General features: G+C 39.1%; 1 protein-coding gene across 1 annotated transcript in view; it reads left to right on the top strand.

The window, feature by feature from the left end:
• Positions 1-2,464: 2,464 nt before the first annotated feature.
• Positions 2,465-22,345, top strand: part of js (jiangshi) — a 62,062-nt gene continuing 42,181 nt past the window's right edge. The window contains exons 1-2 of the mRNA XM_028184579.2: positions 2,465-2,620; positions 2,658-2,774. Coding sequence (XP_028040380.2) covers positions 2,712-2,774 — 63 coding nt within the window. The 5' untranslated portion in view covers positions 2,465-2,620; positions 2,658-2,711. The remainder of the gene's footprint in view (positions 2,621-2,657; positions 2,775-22,345) is intronic.

Raw genomic sequence — 22,345 nt, forward strand, 5'->3', positions numbered from 1 at the left:
AGGTAGTAGGTGAGCTCACGGGGCTCAAACCTCACGATGTTGCTAACACGAACCTTAGCAAGAGCCGTGCTTCGCAGAATCTACCACTGGATTGGAAACGCGACCCACTGAGAAGATCCGGCGAGAAACTCAGTGGGCTGTGTCTGAGAGTTAATTTACTCGTCGAGCCCTTCGCCGCAAGCGACGGGTTCGACGAAAATGATGACCGGTGCTTGAGGTACCTAAAAGCACCGTTAGTGGATCGGGAGGATCCGAAATGACGTCTTTGGGGCGACGTTCCATTCTGTCCGCAGGATCGGGAATGTAGTTACCGTTGGCCACGATGAGAGGGTTCTCGTGCCGTGCCGCTTTATCGAAGTGGCGGTTTACCCGATGTTAAGCTATTGATAGTACCCGACCACTACCGGACTGGAAGTCTTATTTATATTGTAATAAAGGTTATGTCACCTCATAAGGTTATGTCACCTCATAAGGTTATGTCACCTCATAAGGTTATGTCACCTTGTGAGTCCCCCCCACCGCCCCGCCTATTTCTGCCGTGAAGCAGTAAAGGGTGGGGCAGCCGTTGTGACATGCTGAGACCTTAGAACTTATATCTCAAGGTGTGTGACGCATTTACGTTGTAGATGTCTATGGGCTCCAGGAACCACTTAACACCAGGTGGGCTGTGAGCTCGTCCACACATCTAAGCAATAAAAAAAGGGTGCGTGTACTTATGTACGCGCGTAAGAAGTTATACTTTATTTTTATTAAATTTATTTCTTTTTTTTTAATTTAAATTTTAATCAATTTGAAAAAAAAAACGATTAAACAACATCCTCAAACACGCATATTGGACATTCTTTTTCTTAACATCGCATAAATTCGGTAATCCTCGGTACGGTTCGGAAAGTTCACCTGCGGCTATATTCAGACTCGCCAAGTTACGTCGGTCGTATTGTAATGAGCGATTTAGTGGGCAACTTCATTCTGTTAATTTTGTGTCACGGTGCGCGCGCATCGTAAAATTTCACTCTCATCAATTTTTCATAACGCGCCTAAAGAAGTATAACTTCAAATTTAAAAATATAACATACTTCAAAAAGTTCATGATCGATTTCCGCGACGTAGCATCGTGCGATAAAAATCAAATCTACGTAAATATAATTGCTTAATAATTACTAGTGGTACTGGAAACCAATTCGGGTAGGTAGGTACCACCACTACGATGATTTTTCAATTAAAGCTCTCAGGCGTTTCGTTTTAAGGGTGTGCGGCGTTAATGTGTTTAGCGTTGTGTTATCGTCATCATACCCTTTTTCCGGTCATCTGGGGTTGGCGCAACATGTTTTCTGCTTCTATACTCCTCTATCATATACTATTTCTTCGCTCACTCCCCTCTTAAACATATCGTCTTTCACGCAATCCATTCCATTTTTTCTTGTTACCTTCATATTTAAAACTCTGTTTATGGGTTCTCAAAACTATTTAGCACTTGACGGACCGCGATCTTTGTTACCTCTTTAGTGCAATCAAAGATATATAGCGAAAAGCACTTTATGACACCAATTAGATTCCCACGTTTCCGCCAAATGTCACGAAAGACATTCGTCACTCGTAATCGCGGTTTTCCGTATGCGGCACGAATGTGGGTGTCATTATGTGAATAACGTAATGTGACTTGTTATGTGTGCGGTCAAGTGCGGGTCATACGCCCAACGGTGTCGCTACCGTAGCCTTGTAGAAACTGCAGGCCTGGAATGGTCTGTACCACGCGTCGCTTCGTGATGTGACCCTTTTGATTAACTGGACTATTTTTCCATCTTTGTTTGTAAACGTTACTAACAATTAAAGTGCAGTACTGCTGGCGGGTTGCAGGGGAGGTCCATACGGATGACCATAATGAATGATTAAAATGATGTCGGCCGGTAAACAACTAGTGATACGATACTAATAGGTTCTATGAACTGCAAAGAAGTTCTCGCAAGGGAGTTTTCCATTGAGTGCTATTGGTAAAAAGCGCCACCAAAAGTCGCTAAGGGATTTATCAGAGAACGGGAAGGCTATTTATTTTCGAAGTGTTATACCAATTTAATGCAATTCATGATCGGAATTTGTGGGCGTATTGTGATGGGAGGTATTGGGAAGGGTACCACTATTTTTTATATTTCTTCTGCGAAGCAGCCGTCCTTTGCGGTTTGAAAGCGACTTACTATGTCGCGACTTTCAGGTTGTGAGATCTATGGAATCCATTGGATATTTAGTTGTTAAGAAATTAAAATAGATTGACAAAATAGAACGGATATGCTGAGGAAGTAGAGAAAGCCCTAAATCTGGCATTAAAAGCGTGTGTACCTGTAATGAACATTAAATTAATATCATGGTGTTAAAACGAACGCAAAGTTCAAGGCTCAATGCGACCATAGTAGGGGAACAGGCCTTGCTGAATTCAGAACTCAAACATCCACCCATCTGCCCATCACCACACCGGCCGTAGAATATCAGTTGAATTCCGACAGCGAAACGTGCAGCACGCGTCGCAAGATACCTACGCCCGAAAATTTATCGAAATCGAAATGACATTTTAAATTCGAAAAGTTGACATTGACAACTGTCTGAACTGTCAATACTAGATCTGTAAAGCATATCTCTCTAATATATTAAGTGTATAATCTATGAGCATATCCAACAGGAGCCTATTTGTGTGTGTGTTAGTGCGAAACAGAATAGACATGGCATGTGAACGTTTGTGTGTTTGTTTGATTTTATTATGTTGCATCGCTGGGTATGCGCAGGTGAGAATTAGAATGTATATTTTTTCGTGGGTCACTAAGTAGATATTGTTTATAGAGATAAAGTTCCCTATTGTATTTTTTAATTGTCGGTTGCTTGCAATTGGCTTTATTGAGTTGTAAAGATTTTTATAAAAAAGTGTTTTTAAGTTGGATTCTGTTTATACTTTATGTAGGCATGTTATTATATTTGTTGTTGTATCTTTAATTGTGTGTTATATAATATATTTAATTGATGAACACAGTAGCACACAGCATAGACACAATAGTTTACATTATCGTTGGTTGGCTGGTAGATAATGCTCTAAGTATTAAGTCCGCCACGATACGCTTTGTGCATATAGTTTAATCAATGAATCTGTCGGTAACTTTATATGTTTGTTCGCCAAACAATTTCTTCCATTCTTATTGAGAGATAAGTGAACGAACTAGCGGCCTGTCTTGTGCTAAGTGGTTACCGATGCTTATCTATACACATGATAATGGGCATGCTATTATCCACTTTGGGACATGAAGCGTATTTTTCAATTACACTCTAATAGCAGTCTCAGCTATCAGCCTGGCTGCTTCACTACACAAAAATGCTGAATAGTGACAATTACCAGTACGGGTAAACCATGCGACTTACAACCAATTATGACTGGTATGTTATAACTGTTATAACATACGCGCTAATTAAGTAAAACAGAAGAGAGGAGCTTAATAAAAACAACTTTATTTTATACTACTCGTAATAGCGTTACTTTATTGAATTTTAAGATAATAATAATCAATTTAAATTAGAAATACTTTCTATAACTAAACGCTGGTGCTATATTATTGCTATTTGGGAGATTTTGTGGTGACAAAGCAGAAATTTGCTGGTTCAGAACACTCGCTCGTGACCCAGATCGTATCTCCTCAAGTCAGAGGTCGCGGGCTCGCCCAGTGCGATTTCCACGCTGTTTTTATTTTCCAATAATATATGTTTATAAATGTTGACGTCCGGCAGTCTGTTAGCTATGCCTTGCCATTGTTAATGACATGGATAGTGGCGCTTAAGCCACTCGTTAGCTTCGGGAAAAAAAGACACAAATAATGGGTAATAAAACATTTAGAAACACAACAAAACAATTCGTTTGAAAGATAATAAGGTCGTATAGGTCACTGTGTTGTTGTTTTAATGTAAATAACAAGATAATCAATTCATTACGACTCTATTTATTAAATCAGGCTTTTTAAGAACATTTAATACTCATTTGAGTTATGATATATACGACACATTCAATACCGTTTTTTATGTTGTTGATCGAACAGTCCACTTGGTTTTAAGTGGTTACCGGATTCTGTAGACATCTGATTTCCTCAAACCTGATTACGTGATATCGCGGCTGAAATAGGCAGGGTGATGGTATCTATGGAGCTGACAAAACGCCCAATCAGTAACTAAAACACGTAATTATGGGGACGGCGGGATGGATGTAATATGCTCTGCGTAAACCCTGACCCGCCGTCTCAATAGCTCCGACTGGGTTCCGGCCCGGTCCGGGGTAGGGCGCCGGCTGTGAGCCGAGCAGGAGTTTTTAGTGAGGTTCACTCCCACATACCGGCGGGATCCGGCGATTTTCTCCTGAGGATAAAAAAAACACGTTATTATAACAATTGTATTTTTTGCGGGCGTAACCTTTATTACTCGATGTTATCCCTTCATTAGCTTCTCCAATTGCACGCTACAGAGCACGATTATCGGATTATCACATCCAGCTCTCGCCAGCCACCCTGCATAGATCGTTGTTACTCCAACGAATCTGAGGCTTATGTGCAGCAGTCTTCTGATATAAACTGATAATGATAATGATGATTCCTTCATATTTTAAGTCATTCTTAAACTTTTTTTTGCTTAGATGGTTGGACGAGCTCACAGCCCATCTGATGTTAAGTGGTTACTGGAGCCCATAGACATCTACGATGTAAATGCGCCACCCACCTTTAGATATAAGTGCTAAGGTCTCAAGTATAGTTACAACGGCTGCTCCACCCTTCAAACCGAAACGCATTACTGCTTCATTACAGAAACAGGCAGGGTGGTGATTCACAAGAGGTTCTACCACCAGTAACATGTCTTAAGTACGTGTTTTATTACAAAATTTGGTACATGATTGCGGGATTCGAACACCGGCGCAGTCACATCGCTCGATATCAACGCACCGGGCGTCTTATCACTTATACCACGAAGACTTCAAAAACCTAAGCCTTTCAGAATAACTGTGTGCTTAGTGAGAGTTTTTTAGTGTTCTCGATCGCGTATTTGAGTTCAATTTCGAACCTCCGACCTCAAGAATGCGCGAAGCACACACCTGTGCACCGCGAGCGCATTCTTGAATTAAACATCGCGATATTAACACGATGCGATTAATATGTATGAACATGTTCTGTTACTATATGTTTTTGAGAATGTCTCGATTCATAAATTTGATTATATTGATGGGGATGAGGATGTACATGGGTGGACGAGCTCACAGCCTACCTGGTGTTAAGTGGTTACTGGAGCCCATAGACATTTACAACGTAAATGTGCCACCCACCTTAAGATATAAGTTCTAAGCCCGCCCTTTAAACCAAAACGCATCACTGCTTCACGGCAGAAATAGGGAGGGTGGTGGCACCTACCTATGTGGACTCAGAAGAGGTCCCATCACCAGTATTTACGCAAATTAATTTTGCTGGTTTGATTTTTATTACACAATGTTATTCCTTCATTGTGGAAGTCAATCGTGAACATAAGAAAGAACATAAGATTTTTCATAAGAAAAATTGGTACCTGCCTGCAGGATTCGAACATCGGTACATTGTCAGATACACTGGGCGTCTTATCTTTTTGGTCACCACGACTGTGATATTATGCCACACGTGAATGTGATATTGTTGACTAGCAGGGTGTCTTGTGAGCCTGCATGAGTAAGTACCATTATCCTGCCTATTTCTACCGCGAGCAGTAATGACTTGAGGTTTGAAGGGTGGGGCAGTCGTTGTCCTTAAAAATTGAGATTTAGAGAACGTAAGAACTACGACGAAAATGAATTGTAAAACGTGTTAAATAAACTAGATAATAATTCGTAAAACTCACGGAAATCATAAACATAGAATTCAAAAGTTTGATTCGTCTTGCTACTCGTTGTAATAGCATCTTCAAATAAGCCGCGTGTTCACTGATATTTTTTTTCTGTTCAACAAAAACCTAATCGTAATAATTGGAACTGGGCAATGAAAACGAATCCAAACCATTCTGCGATGTAAAGAATTTTACTTTATTAGTTTTAATATTACTACTGGCGGTAGGACCTCTTGTGGGTCCGCGCGGGTAGGTACCACCGCCCTGCCTATTTCTGCCGTGAACCAGTAATGCGTTTCGGTTTGAAGGGTGGGGCAGCCGTTGTACTATACTTGAGACCTTAGAACTTGAATCTCAAGGTGGGTGGCGCATTTACGTTGTGGATGTCTATGGGCTCCAGTAACCACTTAACACCAGGTGGGCTGTAAGCTCGTCCACACATCTAAGCAATAAAAAAAAAAACTTTCTTCATTAGTTAAGGATTCGTATCTCTCAGCCCGGTCACCGTCCTCGTCGAACCCGTCGCTTGCGACGAAGGACTCGACGAGCGAATTAACCAATAGACACAGCCCACTGAGTTTCTCGCCGGATCTTCTCAGTGGGTCGCGTTTCCGAATCGGTGGTAGATTCTGCGAAGCACTACTCTTGCTAGGGTCAGTGTTAGCAACTCTCCGGTTGAGCCCCGTGAGCTCACCTACAAACGTTAGGGTGAAGCTGAAATAGCCTATGAAGGCTATCAGCATAGGTAGGAAAAAAAATTTCTCTCAATCTGGCGATGCGAGATATTGGATTATAATTAATATTACGTTTCGCAGCGTTTAAAAATCTGCTCGAATAATTTTAGTATCGAGAACCCCTAGACGTCGCTTGCTTAACATATCCCAGCTACGCGTAAACATCGATAAAAAGCAAAAATAATATTATTATTATGATGTAAAGGTCGTTTTGAACGAATATTGGTCATGCTCTATTGTAGCCAAATACAGGTTGTTATGTTTTAGCATCGCTATAAAATTAATATTTATTGACCGAAGATTCAAACAGATTTAATAAGAATTTGCATACTTTTAAATATATACATTTGTAGACATCATCATGAATGCCGGTATACATCTATAGAAATGAAGGCGAAATGTCAGCTAAATAGTGTAACGGGTAACCTTTTGGAAGACAGCACGTGATTTTGTATGTCTTGATTTCAAGTTTATGAATGATGAGTACTATACACTAAATTAATGTTGTTAAGTCTAAATTTTTTTTTATTGCATACAAGGGTGGACGATCTCACAGCCTACCTGGTGTTAAGTGGTTGCCGGAGCCCATAGACATCTATAAAGAAAATGCCGCCACCCACCTTGAGATATGAGTTCTAAGGTCTCAGTATAGTTACAACGGCTGCCCCACCCTTCAAACCGCATTACAGCTTCACGGCAGAAATAGGCAGAGTGGTGGTACCTACCCGTGCGGACTCACAAGAGGTGGGAGGTACACTCCCAGTAAATACTACCCATGAATATGTAGCGTGGCATTGTCGTCAGGCAGGAAACCGTCCGTTAATTCATGACAATTCTCTATGCAGTATAATCAGAGGACGCATACTGCGGCGAAAACACATAATGTGGTATAACGTCATAAAGAATGAAAAGTGTAAATCAGTAGGCTATCGAACAAGCCAATACACTACTATAACTATCTATTTGAAAGAGTTGCTCAACATTTTCTTTAATATTTACAGACATAGATATTTAACGCGTCTCTGAACAGCTAACCGTTGCCAAACATCGAAGGTTTTTATGTATTGAAATACATTCGATTGAAATATTCGAATTGTGGTCGTTGATTTGACGAGTTTCACAAGAAAATTTCATTTGCGTTGTTATTCGAATGTAAAATGCAAATTGGTAAGAGCGCCGTCAAAGTCCATAGCCACGTTTGGACGCAATACCATTAAAATTCGTAAATCCACACCACCGTGAAACCTATCTGCAGTGGGATTAGTAAAAGAAACTCAGTATCTAAGTTGATGGTATCTTATTTATACCTTTAAACGAGCAATTCTTGTATATTCATATATACCTATATGTATATAATCTGAATCTCGGAAACGGCTCCAACGATTTTCATAAAATTTAGTACACAGGGGATTTCGGGGGCGATAAATCGATCTAGCTACGATTTATTTTCAGAAAATGTTGTTTTATTCGTTTTTTCAATAATCAACTCTTCCCGACATCTATTGGCGAATAATAATACTATTTTTCTTAATTGAGGGCAACTAACCGCTTTAAAGAGACAACAAGATGGCGTTATCAAAAAAAAAGCTAAGCTCGGTCATCGTCTAGTGATGAGTCATCGTCTATCGGAATAGCACGTGTCACGGAGACATTTCGCATTAAGGATTTTTTTCTTACCTATGCTAGTAGCGTCGAGGGGTCATATGCTAGATTCACCGAGCGAGCAGGTGAGCTCACGGATGCTTTAACCTGACAATGTTGCTAACAATAGCCCTAGCAAGAACAGTGCTTCGCAGATTAACAATCTCCGTTTAAAAAGGACATTAAGGTCAATTTAATTCAAACTTTGATTGTGGAAAGGATCCGTGCAATAGACATAAGTTTTGAGTATTATCTAACTCACGGTCTAGACTTTAGCGCGTGCTTGAAACCTTTAGTTACGAAACCAATTAAGTAATAGGCGAGAATCCGTATTCATTTATACTTTTTTGTAGGTTTTTTGTAGTGCCTCTTCAATGAGACATTACAGCGTCACTGCTGACACTCACGTTGAGACAATATGTCAAGGTATAATTTATGTTATATAACCGCCGACTTCAAATGAGAATGAATTTGAGATAGATCAGAAACGATTACACCACAGACTCTTGCATCCTCTGCCTCAGTTTTCTAGCGCATCGAAAAGAAATGCCAACGTAAGGTCACTTTCAACATTCGCATCTAGGTCTAAATTACAAAATAACACACATTTAATGAATAAGTGTATAATCTAGATTTGGACATCGTGACTTCGCGAAATGTCGTATTAAGAAACGTCCGTCATGATTGACGTGGAAGAAAACGAGAACAATGGATTATTTAACTGTCTTTCATTTGATTTTATTACTGGTAATATGACTAGACTGTGTCATTAGGTATTGCGGACGGAGCTGTGGATTTAGGGATACATGTGTCCGTGACAAAGTTATTATGCTGTTACGTATCGCTATCGCGCTGTATGTACATGTGATGAGATGAAATGACAATGAGGCTGGTAAGAGAGTTTGAAATATGAAAGAGGAAGGCTTTAGACGAAGAGGTAGACCGAAGAAAAAACTGATGGATTGCGTGAAAAACGATGTAGGGACACAGTTTAAGTAGCGCATGCGGTTGTACATAGCTTGTTAAAGTCAGTCGTACATAGCCCGTCCGACACGTGAGACACTTGTGACAATATACGGAGTAAAATCGGAACTAACTTGCTTTTTTTTTATTGCTTAGATGGATGGGTTGATAGAAGGTTAGGTGAAGAATGGTGCTTGTAGAAATTGCGACTAGCCGTGTTGTGTATAAGCTACGCTAAACGTGCTAGTTTTCCTCTTGTCTGCCTTGTTCGACCTTTGTTTAATCCCAGGTTCTGTTGCGGGTTGTAGGACGACTGGGACTTTGGTCGGCCGGAGTTCTGCACAGGTTGCCGCTATCAAGGTGGATGTGCTAGTCCAACCAGTTTCCCCCTAACATGTGATAAGATAATGAGTGAGACGACTATCAAACCACGACCTCCTGCTTGATGAAGAGATCGCTACAAAAAGAATTTGAAAACTATCTATACTATCTATACTAATATTATAAAGAGGAAAGATTTGTTTGTTTGTTTGTATTTATTGAATAGACTCCGAAACTACTGAACTGATTTGAAAAAATATTTTACTGTTTGGAAGCTACACTATTCCCGAGTGACATACATTTTTTATTTATTTATTTAGGGATCCTTACTAAAACTCCAATAATGTAACCCAAGCTGTAAAAAAATTACTTTAAATATTTTCTACATCGCGTGCCCTGCGCAAAACTATTGATGATAGAATAAAATAATGTACTACGACTTTGCAGAGCTCATTATTATTCACAAAAAGTGTCGCAACAGCATATGTTTTACTATTATAGTTATGCCGCAATAAGTGTTCCTTTATTTAAAAAAATAAAACAACGTCAAATATCGTTGAAATTTTTGTTAAAGAACCGAGCGGAGTCGGAGCGGGCCGCTAGTAAAGTATATTTACAGATCTCGAAATAACATATTGTTTCAGTAGCGCTAATTTTCGCAAACGCTGTCCGGTCTCGGTCTCTATTTTGTCCGGAAATTTCAAGGAGACCAGGAGACCAATAAAGCACCGATGCTCAAAACGAAATAAAACTCTACGGAATGTCTATAATTTATATATTCGATTTCAAGAATCACACAAAAAAAGTCATATTGACTTTGATACTAACCTTAAAAAGACTATTTAAATGACTAATGTTATTCTTACATAGATCGACTGGTATTTATTGTCACATTTATTATGTCTACCGCCATTAAAAGGCTTTTTTGTACTTTTTAAATCAATTTTGTTATTAAGAACTAAGCTCTTTAATGATTATTTTTTGCTTAGATGTGTGGACGAGCTCACGGCCCACCTGGTGTTAAGTGGTTACCGGTGCCAAGCCATCTTCAACGTAAATACCGCTACCTACCTTGAGATATAAGTTCTAAAGTCTCAAGTATAGTTACAACGTCTGCCCCACCCTTCAAAGCGAAACGCATTACTGCTTCACGGCAGAAATAGGCAGGGTGGCGGTACCTATCCGTGCGGACTCACAAGAGGTCCTACAACCAGTAATTACGCAAATTATAATTTTTGCGGGTTTCATTTTTATTACACGATGTTATACCTTCACCGTGGAAGGCAATCGTGAACATTTTTTGCATCGCTCAACACGAATGCACCAGACGTCTTATCCTTGAGGCCACGACGAATTTACGCTAAAGTACAATAATAATATGTGTGTGCACTTGACGTGGTATTAATAAACACACATTTTCGAGATTGAGTTGCTTTAATTTGTTTAGAGACGATTATTTTTAGTCTTTTCAAGCAGTTTTAGGTCACTGAGACAGAATATAAGTATATGTTTTTTTATTCATTTTCTTCTAGTATCCGATAGTTTTTTGGCGTTAATTGCGAATGCACGGTGGAAGCAGTTGAGGCCTGTAGTTATGATAGCGCGAATACCGCATCCATTTTGGGACAAGAAGTGGAGCTTATCTTAATTAATTATATAGCAACTGTTTTGATTTGAAATGGTACGCCGGCCGTTATTGCCCAAACGACTTCAACCTCATAGGTTAAGTTTGGTAGCGCACTTCACATTTTATTACGTAGTTAGGCAGCGGTTTAGCTCTGCCCCTGGCATTGCTGAAGTCCATGGGCGACAGTAGCAACTCAGCATCAGGTGGGCCGTTTGCTCGTCTGCCTATAAGGCAATAAAAAGGGAAGTACGCTCCTGTGTAAAGTCTGAGTAACTATTATTCACGTATCGTAATATACCCAATATGCAATCACAATACATCTTCAAGATACATTAACCTTTCATTTGCGGAACTGTATGAGACTATTCACACGGAATCGTTTCAAAATATTACAAAATGGTTGGGCTGTTGCGTGCACAGTAAACTTTTTGTAAACACGGTACGTACTCAGGTGTTTTAACGAATTAAGCCTTTTTTCCGTGGCATGAAAATAGAAAATTGTCTTTCCCGGGTCACGGGTGTGACCTTGTGAGTATTGTAGGTGTGTGAACTTACTAAAATTTTCATTATAGATGAAGAATAAATAACTCGGAAAACAATCACACCTGGTTATTGACCCAAAATTAACAAACCAGAGACTGATATGCATTTAAATAAAAAAAATATATTTATTACATTTATATTATAATAATTAGTATATATTTAGATTCTAGGAAATAGAAGTGTATTATTTGTGTGATAGATTGTAGGTATACAAACAGCCAGGGTTCACTACACAGATTTATAGTCTGTGGCAGGGACAGAAAGCCCGCCAAAACTGAAACACGTAAAAATAACACTCATACATAATATTTTAATTGCAAAATATTGCATTTATTGATTTGTATATATTGTAAATATAAATATAAATTTTATAAACATAAAAATATTGATTTGTAGGTTAAAATGAACAATTAAATGAAACATTGGCTTTGGAACTAACAGAGATCTATATTAAGAAAAGTCTTTAGACGGTAACCACTTGCATAAGTGATAGCTATAAGAAAAGTCTTTAGACGGTAATCACTGGCTTAGGTGAGCTGTATCACGACTATCAATGCTTCTAGAGCCATTTTTAAAGTAAATCACTTATTAAATCAAATGACATATATAATTATAATAAAAATCACTCCACTGATAAAATCTATTCTTACTGTACAAGAAATCGAATACAAGACTAAACTAAACCTTATATCTTCGTGGTAAAGACTAAAATCATATAACGTCCTAGGCCTAGGTTAGGTAACCTATGAATGAATATCCTAGGTCATTGGCCTGTATTTCTTATTCAAATGATAGCACTATATACTCTAAGTCTACTTCATCAAGATCTGCTTTCGCTTGAACTACGATGGTTTGAAAGAAATACGGTCACGTACTGAGACTGGTCATCTGTTACTTTCAATTGTTGTCGCTGATTTAGAAATGTTGTAGTCATGATTTCGGGACTCAAATAGTATATTTTAACCAAAATGAATGCACTAACTCATCGGGCGATAAGCGGCTGTTTTAGTTCATGCTGATCATCATGAAATATGAATTCGTTTGAATAACTACCGATAGAAGTAGGCATGATCGTACTCAAATGTGTCAGAAGTTGTTAAGACATCTTCTGTTTTATCCTCAATTCGTTTATACTTCTCATCTCCATGATGACCTGGAGCTCGGACAGTAAGTATCTACAGTTGGCATCATTGCGCCACTTTGAAAAGGCGGCACGACATGAGAACCTCTTGTCGTGGCCGCTGGAAACTACATACCCGATCCTGTAGACCGAATGGTAAACAGTCATTACGGATCGGTGATTTTAGATACCACAAGCACCGGTCACCGTCCTCGTCGAACCCATCGCTTGCGACGAAGGGCTAGACGAGCGACTTAACCCCTAGACACAGCCCACTGAGTTTCTCGCCGGATCTTCTCAGTGGGTCGCGTTTGCGATCCGGTGGTAGATTCTGTGAAGCACTGCTCTTGCTAGGGTCAGTGTTAGCATCACTCCCGTTTGAGCCTCGTGAGCTCACCTACTAATTAAGGTTACGCTTAGGTAGGAAAAAAAATACTTCTCAACTTCTTTCCGCCTTTTCGCTCATGATAGGGCATTTTGTCGGACCATAATGTTATTGTTGTAGTCCTAGGGTACCCCACTGATACATAAGGCCCTCACAAGTTGTCTCCACGTCACTCTTACGCTTGCTCCTTAACATCGCTCCAGGCCTGTGCCAGGCCTGGCTGTGTACAGGGCGACTAGGTCTTCTCCTGGCACGATTGATGCTGCTTTGTTGACTGTGTCCTATCCAACGCTATCGGACCATAATAATGTTTTTTTTTTTTTTTCGGGCCGAGGGCCGAACCTCCTACGAGGTCCCCGCACCTAGGGGGCGCGCGGGGTATGTGAGACTTAACGATCTGCAGGTGTTGAGAGCAGATCGCGGGCCCAAGGATTTTAGGGCCCACCCACTAAACGACTCCCCTGCACTCTTACACCCGACGTCCGATCTCCGTTCGGGGTCAGAACCTGGACACAGTAGGGGGGTTCCCGCGGTCAACACTACAACCAGACACGCGGGGCCACCCCGAGGACGCCCGACCGACGGGTCGTCGTGGCGATAGTCGACGACCAACGACGTCGGTCTCCGCGGTACGGCGGCCCTACCAGGCCGCCCGGGCGGTGCCGCTGGTGTTCCGGGATACCCCGCTGGGCCAGAACCAGCCTGCCGGGTCGGAACGCGATACACCGCCGACCGGGTTGCTCTTCAACAGTATGTTCGGCGACGACAGCGACGACGAAAATGCGGACCGCATCGCAGTCCGCAGCCGCCGACGCGCCGTCTCGTCCTCCTGGTGCCAGCGCGCTAGAGTGACGGTAGCGTGCGGCGCAGCCTCAACCCCCTTAGGTCGAATAATGGGTAACCTAACTCTGCTGTGTATTCGTTCGCTTCAACCCATGTCTCTATTGAGACCATCACCTGGTTGTTCAGAGTTGTTTAAAAGGTGGAATTTACTTTGTGGCAGTTTTTGTTGTCTATGAGCTTCGAAAACAACTTAACACCAGATCGACTGTAAGATCGTTTGTCCATCTAATAGTATCTGATAAAATGAAAAGTGTGACCCAAAATTTGTTCGACAAAAGCGTCACTCGGACTCAGGACAAATGAAAAGAGCACTGACTTCAAAGCCTTACTTAAAAACTATTTGAAAGCATGATTTCAAGTGTGTGGTTATTAAAATTTTTCATAAATGTGTACATGGCTGGGAACACAGAAATTATATTATGCACTGTACTCATATTCTATGCTGTAAAGGTTTACACCAAGTGCAATGGAAGATGGATTGAGGATTGATCAAGTCTGGTCGGCGAGTTCCAACATGTCAATGCTCTCCATTTAAATGTTAGAGTATTAACTAATTATCTAATAAGAACATATAAATCAATAAGAGTATTGATTTATATATGTTTTATCTTCGCGTAAAAGAATATTAAAATAATATTAATGTCATATTAACCGTAATTTTTTTTAAACACAAGTCGTCTTTTCGCGTTAAAAATGTACAATTTTCAAAAATATTCGAAATTGAGTTAATATGCGGAATCATTTGGTATCACCAGTATTTTTCTAATAAATACTGTCAAAAGAGCGCAGTTTAGTTTTAGTTTACCTATGTTTTGACTTCTATTAACAAAAGTAATACATAATTTTATCTAAAAGACAGATAATGTAACTGGTACAAAATAAAAAATAAATGTTGCAAAGATGATTAATATTAAAAATATCGCATGTTAAACCTTTAAAACACTCTCCTGTAAAATTAGTAAGTTTTGAGATTATTAATATGATAAGTATTCAAATTATTAGTATCCTAAAAAGTAACATTCTGGCATTTTTTATTTGTACACCTGTAAACAATGACATCAATTCGACTAAAATCCAATTGTTCAAAACCAATTCTCAACAATCCATAGTCATACCCATCATTGAAGATAAATTTTACGAATAAATTGCGACATCTTGCATAACACGATCGCACCTTATTTGACTTGCATTCACTGTGCGAACTCAAGGGCTTTGAACGTCTTCATGTTTCTATTTTATTGGCTTAGTCTATGGTAAATGAACGTAAAACATGATGTCTAGTTGTTATAGTTGAAATCGCGTGCGCCTTATAAATGATGACCGCTTGTTATTTTCCAAGTACTATTAAATTAAATTTATATAATTTATATACAGAGTGTTACCTAAACAGAAACAAACTATTGTTTTAATGTAAGAAGAAAATAATATTCATTGGTTAATCTAAAATGTGTTTGTCGGTTTGAAAATTTTTTGGGGATCCGTAATTAGTTTGTGTGATTTTTGTGTTTTTTTTTTGTTATTCTATGCGCCCGAGAACATGGCCCAATTGACGATGAGAGCTCGTGGGTATCAACGTGGATGCTATAAATTGATCATGAACTATCATTATATATTTAAGTATATGTCTATACATAGTAGCATGTACTCTATCAATATTAAAAGCCGACAAAGGTCTATTGCTTGAGACGCCCCACAGAGCTCAGTCTGCGTCAGCCGTCTTCCCAAATCATCAGTGTGCTTAGTGCGAGTTTTTTAACGTTCTCGATAGCGTAAAAGTGAACTCATATTTGTATGCAGCTGGAACAGCGCCGCTAGTGGCAAACATGGGCAAACGTTCCAACTCCATACAAATTTGAGTTAACTTTTACGCTATCGAGAACGTTAAAAAACTCGCACTAAGCACACTGACTGGAAGGGAATCTACTATACATGTACATCGAGGGGTTAAACGCTATTTAGTTTAAGCGACATTTAGCTTAATACGTGATATTTATCTTTGTAATTAACGGTGTGTTTTATTTTATACTCAGTTCGATGTTTGTAAATGAATTTCAATCGATTTTAATCCATTCAAATAGCTGAAGAAGCTTTTTTATTATGTTATTTTTTTCAAACTGTAAACGTTTAAATGGCTCTCCTGTAGAGCTGCAAAAATGTCGCTTAAGCCACCTTTCACCCCTCGACATAATGTTTGTTGAGCTGTCTCCACTCAATTATTCATCTTGGCTGTTTTATTTAGTTGCATTCCATGGAACCATCTTGACGTGTCTGGTTCGCTATCGCATAACCTCGTTTTGTGTATCGTAATATTAATGTGACTCCAGCCATGAGACACTCCTTCACACATGAAGGCCACGCAATACTCACATTTACATCTAAATTCACACCCACATTCCCACCCAATCCCGCCGTTAATCTGATTTGGAAATCGCGAAATATTTCTAAGTTTTTAGAAATGCAGCTTAATATTTTTTTATTGCTTAGACGGGTAATCGAGCTTACAGTCCTTTTAGTTTTACCGGTTTAGCGTTTACCGTTTAGTTTAGTTTAGTGGTTACCGGAGCCCATGGATATCAAAAACGGACATAATTACCGCCACCCAGGCAGGCAGGCAGCGGCTTGGCTCTGCCCCTGGCATTGCTGAAGTCCATGGGCGACGGTAACCACTCACCATCAGGTGGGCCGTATGCTCGTCTGCCTATAAGGGCAATAAAAAAAACCCCACTTTGAGATATGCGTTCTATAGTAGGATTATTGCCTCACCCTTCAAGTACTACTACTGTTTCACGTCAGAAATGGACAGTTTAGTGGGACCTACCCGTGCGAGGCCACTAGAGGCGATACCACCAGTAAAATATATTGGGGAAAATAGACGAAATAATCAATAACAAACTTTAAAGATCTGGGACGGTCGACGAAGTTTGATGGTTACCAGTAGAGATGGGTCGTACTAGATAAATCAGATACTAGGTCCACCTGTTCGTAATCTTAAGGAACACCTAATCCAAATAACTAATCTACATAATTTTCCTAATCTCATTCACAACCAATACTTTACTTGGCAAGCAATCTCAATCTCAAGTTCTGAGTTCGATAATATAATTTGATTAATTTGATCATTGGATCATTATTTGAATAATTTGGATTAGGCATTTAGGGATTGTGAGATACGTTGCAACGTGTAAATGAGTAAGATAGCGCAGGAACAGGTGGGAGCGTGTACTGAACATTCGATTTATGTTTTAAGAATACGAAAATTAGGTGGAACAGGTGGATTATACACATTGACAAAATGGGATTAGGTGCAGCCTAATCTCGTAAAATACCTAATACTCGGCTCTGTTCTAATAAATCCAGCTCATCTCTAGTTACCAGTAAAGGACGTATCCTGCCATTGGCCAGAAATTACTTTTTTTTTTTTTTTATATTGCCTTTGTAGGCAGACGGGCATACGGCCCACCTGATGGTGAGTGGTTACCGTCGCCCATGGACTTCAGCAATGCCAGAGGCAGAGCCAAGCCGCTGCCTACAAACAAGTGTACCCGAATTAAACCGTTGATGATCCCATAACGAACTCATACAGTGCTGACAAACTACGACCCTGGAGTTTTAATCGCGACGCAATCATACGATGGCCAGTCGTCGTACCAACGTGATTGGAATTAGGGTCGCCGCGTTAAGATCTTCCGCAAATCAGAAATATACCAAGAAGGCACAAGTAGACACACGTGAAAGATTTCGAAGCGTTCTTGGGTCAATACGAGAAAGGACTGATGCAATGACACGTATCAGTACTTCGAAAGAATTATTAAGCGTGTGATGAAATTATCCACTTGAAGAAACAACTTAACGTAATTAAATCTCATCCGCGCTGTTAAATAATTTGGATAATTACCGTGGGCATGTTGTAGATCCTGTTTCTGATGCCCGGTTCAATGCATTAAAAAGAACAATCATCATAATTTTGACTTGAAATAAATAATAAAACCGTGCGTGCCCTGTCTCATGCCCATGATTGTTTCCTCGAAAGATTAGAATACCGCCGCGCAATGAATGTAACTACAAATGACATCTCGAAATTATCGTAGCTCAATCGATGTACATGATCAATACAAAAACTATTCGTGATCGACATTCTGTAATCGATTTTAGTAATCGATTCAAGTCATCATCCATGTTGTAATGTATTATACGGCTATTTCGTTTAGTTACTTACAGCTATGAATTGTATTTTTTGCTCACCGAAATAATAAAGTACGAGGAGCGAACATCAAGATTTTCTATTAAATATTCGTTTTTCTTTTTCGATTTTCTTGGATTAGTATAGATTGAAATTTTCAACGATATTTGACGGTGTTTTATTTTTTTAAATAAAAGAACACTTATTGCGGCATAACTATAATAGTTAGACATATGCTCTCGCAACACTTTTTGTAAATATAATGTGTTCTACAAAGTCGTAGTACATTATTTTATTGTATTATCAATAGTTTTCGCAGGGCACGCGATGTAAAGAATATTTTTTACACCTTGTGTTACATTATTGGAGTTTTAGTAAGGATCCCTAATTTTTTTCAAAAAGATTTTAGCCTATGTCACTGGGAAATAGTGTAGCTTCCAAACAGCGTAAAAATTTTTCAAATCGGTAAGTAGTTTCGTAGCCTATTCAATACAAACAAACAAACAAATCTTTCCTCTTTATAATATTAAGTATATATAATATATATTAGCAGTCTTAGGAATTTCCATCTTTTGACTGAGTTTGTAGTAGTGTTTCCCATTAACTGTACCTATGAAATCCTAAGCACTCTTCTCTACGCCAACTTTATATAGCTTATAGCATATAGCTCTTGCAGGCTCGACAAATAGATAACATCACATTGTTTTGTACCGCTCAGAATTTTGTTATCATTTTGTTTTATGAACATTAATATTGCAAATATTTTTCGAAACTAGTTTTCATTTGACACCGCGATTTTTAATAAATAGCTTTTTTGATAGCGCGATTTTTAATAAATAATTAATATTGCTTTGTAACGAACAAAATATGATTGGTACATTAATTATGTGACTTTTTTTTACTTTTTATTAATAAAATGTTGATTTGAATAAATCGTTCTCAAACGATAAGATCACCATCTGGTTTTGTGTTTGTGTGTGTGTCTGTAGTTAACAAATGGCTTCATCGCTGTATCCACTCTATCTATGAAAGAGGGATCTTTCGTTCACTAATATCGAGAGGGCGGTACTCACCATGTCTCTAATATTACTGTAGTAAGAACTCTGTTATTTGTCAGTTTCTATGTTAATTTTTTCAATGAACATGCACTTTTGGATTCATCCGTCAATGGAACAGAGTTCATCCATGCCATTTGGAAAGATATATCTTTCTCTGGAAGATCCTTCACGATGTCTCTTGTATATTGTGATATGTCCGTCGAATAAGGTTTGAAAAGATTGCTTACCGAGTTGGCTGCACTCAGCACGGCTGATGGTTTTCAGTGACGGTGTTTCATGAGCACTAATCGTTATTAGGTAGACCGCAATAACATCTACCTCCAGAACAAACTAGTTGGACATGTTTAACTTTGATGACAGCTAAATTCAAACACATTCGATAGAAACAAACCACAGTGTTAGGAAGATTCGTAGCACAGCTAATTTTTTATTATTTTTTATTGCTAGATGGGTGGACGAGCTCACAGCCCACTTGGTGTTTAGTGGTTACTGGAGCCCATAGACATCTACGACGTAAATGCGCCACCCACCTTGAGATATAAGTTCTAAGGTCTCAAGTATAGTTACAACGGCTGCCCCACCCTTCAAACCGAAACGCATTACTGTTTCACGGCTGAAGGCAGGGCGGTGGTACCTACCCGCGCAGACTCAAAAGAGGTCCTACCACCAATAAAATAAATAAATAACTGGGAACAAATCCCGCACGGTCACCCGGCCCCAATATTAGGATTTTTTGTGGTATGGGTACCGGAGACTGACATACATACTTATATACGCTTAAATATAAACATATATAGATAATAAACATTCAGACAAAGAGCAAACAAGACTGCTCTTCACACGAATATTTTCTCGAGGCTGGATTAGAGCCCGCGACCCTTAGCGCAACAGTCAGGCCGGTAACGACTAAGCCACCGAGTCAGTCATAATGTATTATTACATGTATTCGTAGAGCACCATTTATTAACTCTTTGACTGCCGTATAGGTCACCCGTGTCCTACGCGGCGCACTGAAGTAATTATGTCGATTTCTGTTACTAAGACGCCTGGATTGCCTAACTCTTTGCCTTTTTTTGTTTGTTAATGTATGTTTTAGTCTTTTAGGTCTATCGTTCTTAGTATCGTTCGGATTCGTATTTCCCAGAGTCTAGCAGACATTCCGGCGTCTTAGTAACAGACGTAATTACTTCAGTGCGCCGCGTAGGGCACCGGTGACCAACAACACAGCATTCGAAGGGTTAAGGCAACTGAAGTACCATATAAATCGCAGCATCGCTTGCAATTTTACAAATGCTTCCAATAACTCACAGATATCGCGCTGTCTTTTTTTTAGGCTTAAAGTGAAAGTCTACAATCGAACACGTTACGGGTCGTGACCAAAAGACGTAAAGTGTTGGACAGAATGGATTGCTGTATGACCCGACCGACGTCCTGGACAAATTGCGACAAATCAGACTTTTTGTCAGAGATAAATAGGAAAGTTATCGGAATAATTTCTAAAATAATAAAATAACCGGTTTTATTGCAATTTGTATAAAATGTCGGTCGGGTCAGAAGTCAAAATAGCTTAGCTTACAGAACGAACACTATTTAATATTAATTTCTAAGAAAGCATATTTTACTTAAATTTGTGTCGGATTAATTCAACAGACGCTCTGTTATAAAACATTATGTATTATTATGCAGGGGAAAAGTGTACGCAATAAAACAGATCGAAATAGAAATAAAGCTTTAGAGCTAACCAGGCTTAAAGGGACACCCATTAAAATACTGATACTTGGGCTTCAAGTCTAAAAGTGGGTGGTGTTAAATAGTCGTTTCTGTGCACTTAATATGACACATAAAAATAATTACGAAATTTATTGAAATTATTTCTGTTCTACTATGTATGTACTTTCCACAGTTTGATAGCGAAAGAAAATCCTTAGCATCACTGTCTTAATTAACAGAATACATCCAACTTTGACTGGAAAATAGTAAAGTTTATAAATACCGATTTTTACAATATCTTTCTTTCAGTCGTGTTCCTCACTTTTTGACCGCCTGCATCCATGGCTTTCGTCCTCACGATTTTGCGCCGCTCACCCTGACTTCGGCTAGTCCGAGAGCATATGCACGGTGGTGGTCAACCAACACTAAGGGTGTACGGATCTGGCCAGACCAATAATTTTTCTTCTTTGTCGTATTACTCTTATCGGAGCGGTCGTAGTCGGCATTCAGTATTTTTGCTGTACAATCACCATTTCTCCCGGTTTGTGGTGAGCCTGGTACACTCATTTAAACAACCGCCAACTACTTCTTTTCGACTTCTCTTCACCAATACAATCTATACTAATATATTATTATAAATCTACAGTGGTTTTCACGGATGTTCCGTTATAACTACTGAACCATGCATCTGATTGACTTGAAACTTGGTATCCATGTAGAAAATACATGTACTTAATGGATAGGTTAATATTTATATGAGTGTTGGACTCCCTACGCCGGTTGCGGGGGCGTTAATGATGAGAATCTTTGTGGGGGTGAGAAATAGTAATGTTAATTTTAAATGCCCAGCGAAGCGGACGGGTACAGCTAGTATTATCACAAACGTGAAATTAGAAGTAGCATAGCTTTAAGTACACAACGATGTTAGCTGATAATGTTGACCTTTGCTTAGTAGTAAACATGTAGGATTATTTGACAACTAGTTTTGTTAATGTCGTAGTGTCAATAAATGAGTTATATTACACCTATGTCATTTGATTAGCTACCTACGGTATGAGTATGCTCGCATCGAGAGGCCTCATACGAACAGCCGCTAATGCTGTGTTTATTTAAACAAAAAATGTTTTCAAATTTAATGTGAAATCGACCAATCAAGATTTGAGGTTAGATATTTAAAGTTATTGCTATACATTGAAAGGGATGCTTTGTTTTTTATATCACGAGTGTTTGTCATAAATTTGCACGGCGCACGTGAACGATGACGTCATTATTCAGGATGTTCTTTTTGTAGCGTGTTATTTAAAATATTACTTATAACTTATGAGTGCAAAAATTTATCATTGTTTTCATTGACCATG

The sequence above is a fragment of the Bombyx mandarina genome, chromosome 23 (genome assembly GCF_030267445.1).
Source record: "Bombyx mandarina strain Sakado chromosome 23, ASM3026744v2".
NCBI classification, from domain to species: Eukaryota; Metazoa; Arthropoda; class Insecta; order Lepidoptera; family Bombycidae; genus Bombyx; species Bombyx mandarina.